The 11,119-nt window shown below is 46.0% G+C and overlaps 1 protein-coding gene across 1 annotated transcript in view; it reads right to left on the bottom strand.

Annotated features, from left to right (window-relative positions):
* Positions 1-11,119, bottom strand: part of prex2 (phosphatidylinositol-3,4,5-trisphosphate-dependent Rac exchange factor 2) — a 221,707-nt gene that overhangs the window by 120,460 nt on the left and 90,128 nt on the right. The window contains 6 exon segments of the mRNA XM_064941020.1: positions 1-105; positions 6,582-6,667; positions 6,768-6,916; positions 8,044-8,136; positions 9,061-9,164; positions 9,167-9,205. The exon segment at positions 1-105 is cut by the window's left edge and continues 181 nt beyond it. Of these exon segments, the coding sequence (XP_064797092.1) occupies positions 1-105; positions 6,582-6,667; positions 6,768-6,916; positions 8,044-8,136; positions 9,061-9,164; positions 9,167-9,205 (576 nt within the window).

Raw genomic sequence — 11,119 nt, 5'->3', positions numbered from 1 at the left:
TAACGTGTGCAATGACGCTGGCGTGGCTCTCTTTACTGACGTTGATGTTGTTCACCTTGATGATACACTGGCCAGGGTGGAGCCCTGCGATGGCTGCCACCGTGCCTACACAAAGGAGAGAAGAGAAGGGTCAAACGTTAAACTATCCACACATAGATGAGGTCGTCACAAGTTCTCTTCTTAAAATCAGATTTTAAACCTAGACTTCCAGTCATTGCGCTAATGCTAGTTAGCAACTCCCTTTAAACTACACATAGAGGCATAAAAATGGTATCCACAAGTTAATGACTCCGGGTAAGTAACCCTTTAACCCTAACCACATTGATAACCTTATTGCCTAATCCTAATCTTAATTTAAGATCAAAAAGCTTGTTTGTGTTTTCATGACTTTTTCCGATATAGCCAATTTTGACTTTGTGGCTGTTCTAACTAGTGACAACCAAGGAGAGGGGAGGAAAAAACAAGACCACTTCCTAGATGATGGAAGGGCCGGTGGCAGCTTAAGGAGATAGGTGGGATGGACTGAGAGTAGCTGAGGGGTGGGTTACGGAGATAGGTGGGATGGACAGAGAGTAGCTGAGGGGTGCGTTTAAAATCTCATGTTGTATAATAGTTATGACTGAAAACATAATGTATATATATCCCCCAAAAATATCCAATTACTTTATTCTTGCTATCTAACTACTGTAAATACCCCCCCCAAAAAAGAGAGAAAGACACACACAGAGAGAGACAGAGAGAGAGAGAGAGAGACAGAGGGAGAGACACACATAGAGAGAGAGAGAGAGAGAGAGAGACACATAGAGAGACACAGAGAGAGAGAGAGAGAGAGAGAGAGACACAGAGAGAGAGAGAGAGACACAGAGAGAGATACACAGAGACAGAGGAGAGAGAGTGACAGAGATGATGTGTGTGTGAGAGACATGGCCTGCAGAAATGGGGCATTAAAACAACAGACAGACTGGGTCCCACTACTAGCACACGTTGATGAGATGGTCTGCAGCACAAGCCGTCCATCAGTGGCACCAAACACTCTGCAGACGACATGAACAACTGCTTACAGGCCTGGTCTGTCAAACCCAGGTGGCACGAGACACAGTCAAACAGCAGAGCCCAGAGAGCAATGTTTACTCAGTCTCCCCAGTACACAGCATTATTAGGATAAAAAGCTATTTTTAGTTGCTACAAAAGTTTTTTGCCAGCTCTAACAGAAAGGGAAGAGAGAGAGAGAGAGAGAGAGAGAGAGAGAGAGAGAGAGAGAGGGGAGAGAGGGAGAGAGAGAGAGAGAGAGAGAGAGAGGAGAGATAGAGAGAGAGAGGGAGAGATAGAGGAGAGAGAGAGAGAGAGAGAGAGAGAGAGAGAGAGAGAGAGAGAGAGAGAGAGAGAGAGAGAGAGAGAGAGAGAGAGAGAGAGAGAGAGAGAGAGAGAGAGAGAGAGAGAACAGAGAGAGAGAGAGAGAGAGAGACAGAGAGAGAGAGAGAGAGAGAGAGAGAGGGGGGGAGAGAGAGAGAGAGAGAGAGGGAGAGAGAGAGACAGATAGAGAGAGAGAGAGAGAGAGAGAGAGAGAGAGAGAGAGAATATACACATAATATGACATTTGAAATGTCTTTATTCTTTTGGAACTTCTGTGAGTGTAATGTTTGCTGTTCATTTGTATTGTTTATTTCATCCTTGTTTATTCTCTACTTCACTTGCTTTGTCAATGTTAACATGCGTCTCCCATGCCAATAAAGCTCCTTGAATTGAAACTGAATTGAGAGCGAGAGAACAGGAAGATTCTTTATCTGAGGTAGAGTGTGGACCCCTCCCTCTATTTCTGTCGTCTCAGAGATGTGATTCAGACCTCAAGGTTTACAGCTATCAGGCAGGAAGTGCGTGGCAGACAAAATATTCCCTGTTTGTTTTGATAATCTCTCAAACACACACAACATACCACCGAGTCGTAATGTCTTTTATTTACGGGAATTGGATTTCTGAAGGCAGGAGGGAAGAAGTGCTTTTAGTCTGTGCTTTAGCTGTACACTTGCCTGACTCCTGAAGACGCCAAGTCCTCTAAAGCAATGTGGACTCCAGCCGAAAGAGAATCGTCAGTGGCGCAAAGTACTTAAAGTAAAAAATACTTTAAAGTACTACTCAAGTATTTTTATGGGGGGTATCTTTACTTTACTATTTCTACTTTAGTACACTCCCAGCCGAAAGAGAATCGTCAGTGGCGCAAAGTACTTAAAGTAAAAAATACTTTAAAGTACTACTCAAGTATTTTTATGGGGGGTATCTTTACTTTACTATTTCTACTTTAGTACACTCCTAAAGTATGTACTTTTTACTCCATACATTTTCCCTGACACCTAAAAGTACTCGTTACATTTTGACAGGAAATTGGTCCAATTCACACTTATCAAGAGAACATTCCTGGTCATCCCTACTGCCTCTGAAATGGAGGACTCGCTAAACACAAATGCTTTGTTTGTAAATGATGTCTGAGTGTTGGAGTGTGCCCCTGGCTATCTGTCAATAAAATAAAAAACACAATTGTGCTTAACATGGCTTGCTTAATACAAATCATTTGAAATGATTGACAGTATACCGTTACTTTTGATACTTAAGTATTTTTAAAACCAAATTCTTTTAGACTTTGCACTCTGGTCATATTTTACTGGGTGACTTTCACTTCTGTCTCGAGTCATTTTCTCGGTAGCTTTACTTTTACTCAAGTATGACAACTGAGTACTAGTTCCACCGCTGAGAATCCTACATGACCAAGGCAGATACGTACTGTGCCAGAGGAAATGGTACACATATCTCCGCAGTCTAAAGCAGATGGCTACAAACTACTGTCTTCCTCAGAGGTCCGTTAAAAGCGCAGAGAGCATCATGAAGAACAAGGAACACACCAGGCAGGTCCGAGATACTGTTGTGAAGAAGTTTAAAGCCGGATTTGGATACAAAAAGATTTCCAAGCTTTAAACATCCCAAGGAGCACTGTGCAAGCGCTAATATTGAAATGGAAGGAGTATCAGACCACTGCAAATCTACCAAGACCTGGCCGTCCCTCTAAACTTTCAGCTCATACAAGGAGAAGACTGATCAGAGATGCAGCCAAGAGGCCCATGATCACTCTGGATGAACTGCAGAGATCTACAGCTGAGGTGGGAGACTCTGTCCATAGGACAACAATCAGTCGCATATTGCACAAACCTGGCCTTTATGGAAGAGTGGCAAGAAGAAAGCCATTTCTTAAAGATATCCATAAAAAAGTGTTGTTTAAATTTTGCCACAAGCCACCTGGGAGACACACCAAACATGTGGAAGAAGGTGCTCTGGTCAGATGAAACCAAAATTGAACTTTTTGGCAACAATGCAAAACGTTATGTTTGGCGTAAAAGCAACACAACGCATCACCCTGAACACACCATGCCTACTGTCAAACATGGTGGTGGCAGCATCATGGTTTGGGCCTGCTTTTCTTCAGCAGGGACAGGGAAGATGGTTAAAATTGATGGGAAGATGGAGCCAAATACAGGACCATTCTGGAAGAAAACCTGATGGAGTCTGCAAAAGACCTGAGACTGGGACGGAGATTTGTCTTCCAACAAGACAATGATCCAAAACATAAAGCAAAATCTACAATGGAATGGTTCAAAAATAAACATATCCAGGTGTTAGAATGGCCAAGTCAAAGTCCAGACCTGAATCCAATCGAGAATCTGTGGAAAGAACTGAAAACTGCTGTTCACAAATGCTCTCCATCCAACCTCACTGAGCTCGAGCTGTTTTGCAAGGAGGAATGGGAAAAAATGTCAGTCTCTCGATGTGCAAAACTGATAGAGACATACCCCAAGCGACTTACAGCTGTAATCGCAGCAAAAGGTGGCGCTACAAAGTATTAACTTAAGGGGGCTGAATAATTTTGCACGCCCAATTTTTCAGTTTTTGATTTGTTAAAAAAGTTTGAAATATCCAATAAATGTCGTTCCACTTCATGATTGTGTCCCACTTGTTGTTGATTCTTCACAAAAAAATACAGTTTTATATATTTATGTTTGAAGCCTGAAATGTGGCAAAAGGTCGCAAAGTTCAAGGGGGCCGAATACTTTCGCAAGGCACTGTATAGATGAAGATAACGTGCAAAGGAAAAGCCTATTGGTTGTGTGTGTTCGTGCCTGCCTGCCTGCCTGCCTGCCTGCCTGCCTGCCTGGCATTGCTCTGTGTCCTTGCCTCTTCAATAGCAGTAGAGATGATTAAGGCCTGTCCTATTGTGAGTCCCAAACGAGAAGAGGGGATGAGCTGCTCTTACAGTGTGTGTGTGTGTGTGTGTGTGTGTGTGTGTGTGTGTGTGTGTGTGTGTGTGTGTGTGTGTGTGTGTGTGTGTGTGTGTGTGTGTGTGTGTGTGTGTGTGTGTGTGTGTGTGTGTGTGTGTGTGTGTGTGTGTGTGTGTGTGTAGAGAAGCTGGTATAGTACATCCCTTACAGAGCATCATACCACGGATCTCTTCGTGATGATAACTCTCACACAGCTCAGACTGTTTGTTTAGAGAGATGGTCTCGCTCCCAGGTGCGAGTGCAATTTCTTTCCAAATGCATTGTTTTGAAAGATAATGGCCCAACCGAAACTGGCTCAGGCAGGCCAGTGCTTTGGCTGCTTTGACACCCATTCCAGCCCTCATTTCTCTGAGGTTTGAACAGATTTCAACAGGCTGGGCCAGTGAATATTACATCACAAAACATGTCCAACAACTGTCAGAGGAAAAGGAGAAGGGGGCTATGCCCTGAAGAAATACGACAGCCACACACACACACACACACACACACACACACACACACACACACACACACACACACACACACACACACACACACACACACACACACACACACACACACACACACACACACACACACACACACACACACACTGCAGGGAGAGTGGCTATTCCCTGAGAAAATAACTCCACAATAACACAGCATGTTTTCAAAGAGCCTTCAGACTAGCTGGTTTAGATTGGACAACAGTTTTGCTTTAGGAAGAAAACAAGCATCGATTCCCCTGAGAACGGCGAGGCAGGACAGGATTGTTTTTCGATTGGCCTCCTATCTCCCGCCGGCACTGATAGCACCGCTTTTAAGAGGCTCGGGGGGAGGAGGGGGGGGCTGGGGAGGACCTGATGAGTTCCCAAACACACAAAGGAAAAACACAGAAAGTGTTGAATAGCGTTGAATAGGGTCTGGTTCAGATATCTAACCCTATTACAGGGGCTGAGTCACTGGCTTGCTGGGGCTCTCTCATGCCGTCCCTGAGGGGGTGCGTCACCTGAGTGGGTTGATTCACTGATGTGGTCATCCTGTCTGGGTTGGCGCCCCCCCCCCCCTTGGGTTGTGCCGTGGCGGAGATCTTTGCGGGCTATACTCAGCTTTGTCTCAGGATGGTAAGTTGGTGGTTGAAGATATCCCTCCAGTGGTGTGGGGGCTGTGCTTTGGCATAGTGGGTGGGGTTATATCCTTCCTGTTTGGCCCTGTCCGGGGGTGTCCTCGGGTGGGGCCACAGTGTCTCCTGACCCCTCCTGTCTCAGCCTTCAGTATTTATGCTGCAGTAGTTTATGTCGGGGCTGGGGTCAGTTTGTTATATCTGGAGTACTTCTCCTGTCCAATTCGGTGTCCTGTGTGAATCTAAGTGTGCGTTCTCTAATTCTCTCCTTCTCTCTCTCGGAGGACCTGAGCCCTAGGACCATGCCCCAGGACTACCTGACATGATGACTCCTTGCTGTCCCCAGTCCACCTGGCCGTGCTGCTGCTCCAGTTTCAACTGAACCGCGGCCCTAGGACCATGCCCCAGGACTACTTGACATGATGACTCCTTGCTGTCCCCAGTCCACCTGGCCGTGCTGCTGCTCCAGTTTCAACTGTTCTGCCTTATTATTATTCGACCATGCTGGTCATTTATGAACATTTGAACATCTTGGCCATGTTCTGTTATAATCTCTACCCGGCACAGCCAGAAGAGGACTGGCCACCCCACATAGCCTGGTTCCTCTCTAGGTTTCTTCCTAGGTTTTGGCTTTTCTAGGGAGTTTTTCCTAGCCACCGTGCTTCTACACCTGCATTGCTTGCTGTTTGGGGTTTTAGGCTGGGTTTCTGTACAGCACTTTGAGATATCAGCTGATGTACGAAGGGCTATATAAATAAATTTGATTTGATTTGATTTGATATCAGAAACGTTCAAGAGCAACACATTTGTATTTGACATGTATTGTATGTAAATTGATCCGACGACCTTGAAGAGTAGAGGGAACAGCAACGACTTTGAGACTAACACACACACGCACGCACGCACACGCACGCACACGCACACACACACACACACACACACACACACACACACACACACACACACACACACACACACACACACACACACGCACACGCACACGCACACACACACACACAGCGAGTCAGGCAGGCCAGGGCTGAACCCTGCAGCCAGCTGCCTCCCAGCTGTGCCACGCTCAGCAGAGGAAACAGGGCGAGAGATGCCATTTTCTGGTGTCACAGATGGGCAGCGAGGGGATACAGTGTGTGTCTTACCTCTGCCAACAGCGTGCACCACAGAAGGGCCAAAGCCCCTGATCTGGAATCCCAGTCCGTCTGCTGAGTCTGGGATCTTCACTGTCCTGAGGAAGGAGGATACATGGTTTTAGGTGCGTTTTTATACACACACACACACACACACACACACACACACTCACACACACACACACACACACCACTTACTCTCTAGGCTTGGTGCTAACCAGCACTCTGAGAGGTCCCTTGCTGGTGAAACAGTGTTTGAGGAAAGCCTCCATCTCCGGGAAGGGCCTCAGGAACACCAGGTCTCCATTTATACAAAACACCTTCCTCCCGACCTCTAGACCTGCCATCTACACAGAGAGAAGAAACAAGGCTTATGACACAACTATTACGGACACGCACGCACGCACGCACGCACACACACACACACACACACACACACACACACACACACACACACACACACACACACACACACACACACACACACACACACACACACACACACACACACACACACACACACACAGACCCACACAGACCCACACAGACATTATCCTTGTGGTTTCACTGAACATTTGTTTGCGTCACTATCGACAGGCATAAAAAACACAGTTAAGGGAATCAAGCGTGCCAGCCAGGCCCCCATCCACTGACCTGCCACCTTCAAGGCTGGTGGAAATTAGGGCTGAGACTGGGATCGATCCCGTGAGTTTCCCTGAAACCTCATCCCAGCCTTGTCCTCTAGACGATCAAAGGCACTGAACACAAAAGGAGACCTCAAATATGTGCTGACGTGTTGACGTGGTCTATTTCAGCGCCAGACCACAGCGTCAATTACCGCAGATCCGGTTCAAACTCAGAGCAAACCGTCACATCCAGAGGTTTCTACCCTTCAGAATAATGATCAGAGGAGTGTGTGTGTGTGTGTGTGTGTGTGTGTGTGTGTGTGTGTGTGTGTGTGTGTGTGTGTGTGTGTGTGTGTGTGTGTGTGTGTGTGTGTGTGTGTGTGTGTGTGTGTGTGTGTGTGTGTGTGTGTGTGTGTGTTCAGACAAATGATCAAACGCCTTACTCAGACTGCTGAGGCCCACAGACTAACCAGAGCTGAACGACAGCATTACGTTTCAAATGTACCACCCTGGAAACAGACATTGAAAAGTTACACTCCGTGTTCTGTTGCCTGCTCAGCGTGGCCAGATCAGAGACACCCTCGGGGCTGAACTGGAGAGAAAGTATGAAACATATATGTACTTACTTACTGTAAGTCACTCTGGATATGAGCGTCTGCTAAATGACTAAAATGACAATGTAAAAATATATCTGTGTATCAGAGGTAGAGGATAACCGGCAGGGCATGTAAACAGGCACGTAAACCACAGGGGGGAGTGTTGACAACAGTCACGTGGGCGGAGAGATAGGGATTAGCTTTGCATGTGAGTTGGGAGTGTGTGTGTGTGTGTGTGTGTGTGACCCTCACCTCCGCATGCGAGCCCTTCTCCACTGACTTGATGATGGGTACTCTGTTTCTGTCCTCCAGGCTGAAACCATAACCTCCTTCACTGGGTCTTATCTGAAACAACACATTCCCTGTGAGTGGGTGAAACACACACACACACACACACACACACACACACACACACACACACAGACACACACACACACACACACACACACACACACACACACACACACACACACACACACACACACACACACACACACACACACACACACACACACACACTCCACATGATGAAGCACACAAATTAGCCAAGTGTGGCAGTCTTAGAGAACACATACACAGAACACACACACACACACAGGATTATGCATGCACACATACACACGCTTGCACGCACACTTCCACTACCACACACACAGATACTGTGACTCAGGTATTTAATCAGCCCTCCAGAAGGACTTGCTTACTGGGGTGTTAAATCACGTTTTGCAGCAAATGTGGTCCGTAACCTTCTGTTTTCTGCTGAGTCGAAATGACTTGTTATGTACTCTTTTTATGGTTCGCTCATAGATTTACTGTGTGTCTGTGTGGGTCTGTGTGTGTGTGTGTGTGTGTGTGTGTGTGTGTGTGTGTGTGTGTGTGTGTGTGTGTGTGCTTTAGAGGCGTAGTGTCTCTCCATTGACCAAAAACATGACATTAGTTAGGAGAGAGGAGAGTCCACTCAGAATGAGAATCTGAAAATGTCTTTGCATAGAGGAAAGTCCAATATGTCCTGTCAATTAGTTGTATGGCTGAACGAGGACCATATTTAAATCATTACTGGAGAACCTATAGGTGTGGGAGTTTTCAGCTGTGGGTAATAAGATGTGTGTGTGTGTGTGTGTGTGTGTGTGTGTGTGTGTGTGTGTGTGTGTGTGTGTGTGTGTGTGTGTGTGTGTGTGTGTGTGTGTGTGTGTGTGCGCACATAAAAGCGTCCGAGCGTGTGTTTCTTTTTCCCCTGAGTGTACGCGTAGAGCAAGAGGCATCGCTCACCAACAGCGACTTGGCGATGACATTCTCAGCTATCTTCAGGTCGTGCTTCATGGCTTGCTTGTGTTTGGTGTTTGATCCCTCCATCTCCTCATCCGCAAAAAACGGAACAGCAGAGGCTCGTCTTTGAACTCACTCTTTTCCAACACTAGAGAAGGGAAGAAAAAGAACGATAGAATGAGAAGGTTAGACACAATTACTTCAAGCCTGTCCCCAAAAATAGAGCAAGCTTACCAAGGCGTCTCTCTGCCTCCTAAATGGCAACCTAATCCCTATGTGGGGGCCCATAGGCCTCTGGTCAAAAGTAGTGCACTGTATAGGGAATGGGATGCGATTTAAGATACACCCCGTACGAAATGAACCTTGCGGTTGAATTACTTCTATCTCTTCTGTGATAATTGATGGCACAAACCCATTGTCTGCTTTGATCCCCTTTAGGTGATTCTGAACACTGGGGTCCAAATGGCACCCTACCCCCCTATACTGTGCACTACTATTGACAGGGTACCATTGGTAATGAATATTTTGTTTGGGGATCAAAGATAAACGTGTCAACGAGGCTGGAAGAAAGATTCTGTCGTTTCTGTTACACACACAGATGCGCGCTCGCACTCACACAAAGAAAAACCCTGTCGTTTCTGTTACACACACAGATGCGCGCTCGCACTCACACAAAGAAAAACCCTGTCGTTTCTGTTACACACACAGATGCGCGCTCGCACTCACACAAAGAAAAACCCTGTCGTTTCTGTTACACACACAGATGCGCGCTCGCACTCACACAAAGAAAAACCCTGTCGTTTCTGTTACACACACAGATGCGCGCTCGCACTCACACAAAGAAAAACCCTGTCGTTTCTGTTACACACACAGATGCGCGCTCGCACTCACACAAAGAAAAACCCTGTCGTTTCTGTTACACACACAGATGCGCGCTCGCACTCACACAAAGAAAAACCCTGTCGTTTCTGTTACACACACAGATGCGCGCTCGCACTCACACAAAGAAAAACCCTGTCGTTTCTGTTACACACACAGATGCGCGCTCGCACTCACACAAAGAAAAACCCTGTCGTTTCTGTTACACACACAGATGCGCGCTCGCACTCACACAAAGAAAAACCCTGTCGTTTCTGTTACACACACAGATGCGCTCGCACTCACACAAAGAAAAACCCTGTCGTTTCTGTTTACACACAGATGCGCGCTCGCACTCACACAAAGAAAAACCCTGTTGATTCTGTTCCTCTCACTTTGTAAAAGTAGTTCTATTTATTTACTTACAATGAAACACTGCAAAAACAAGGCTTTCATTACTCAGCTGTTCCTATTAGTGTGTGTGTGTGTGTGTGTGTGTGTGTGTGTGTGTGTGTGTGTGTGTGTGTGTGTGTGTGTGTGTGTGTGTGTGTGTGTGTGTGTGTGTGTGTGTGTGTTAGCATGGCTGTGGTGAGAATGTTTGTTGGTCTTGGTGTGAATGACCGGTCGTCATAGTTACCAGTTGTTTATGGCAGCCAAGCTGTTTTTTCAAGAGCAGGGTTCCCTTGTGCCAAAGAATGCACACATACATACACATACATAGACACATACATAGACACACACACACACACACACACACCCACACACCCACACACAGTTGAAGTCTAAAGTTTACACACACTTAGGTTGGGGTCATTAAAACTCGTTTTTAAACCACTCCACAAATGTCTTGTTAACAAACTATAGTTTTGGCAAGTCTACTTTCTACATTACACAAGTAATTTTTCAACCAATTGTTTACAGACAGATTACTTATTACTTTCACTTATAATTCACTGTATCACAATTCCAGTGGGTCAGAAGTTTACATACACTAAGTTGACTGTGCCTTAAAACAGCTTGGAAAATTCCAGAAAAATGATATCATGGCTTTAGAAGCTTCTGACAGGCTAACTGACATCATTTGAGTCAATTGGAGGTGTACCTCTGGATGTATTTCAAGACCTACCTTCAAACTCAGTGCCTCTTTGCTTGACATCATGGGAAAATCAAAATAAATCAGTCAAGACCTCACGAAAACAATTGT

The sequence above is a fragment of the Oncorhynchus masou genome, chromosome 28, assembly GCF_036934945.1.
Source record: "Oncorhynchus masou masou isolate Uvic2021 chromosome 28, UVic_Omas_1.1, whole genome shotgun sequence".
In the NCBI taxonomy this organism is placed as follows: Eukaryota; Metazoa; Chordata; class Actinopteri; order Salmoniformes; family Salmonidae; genus Oncorhynchus; species Oncorhynchus masou.
The sequence above is the reverse complement of the archived record's forward strand: the minus strand, read 5'-3'. Positions and strand labels throughout refer to the sequence as shown.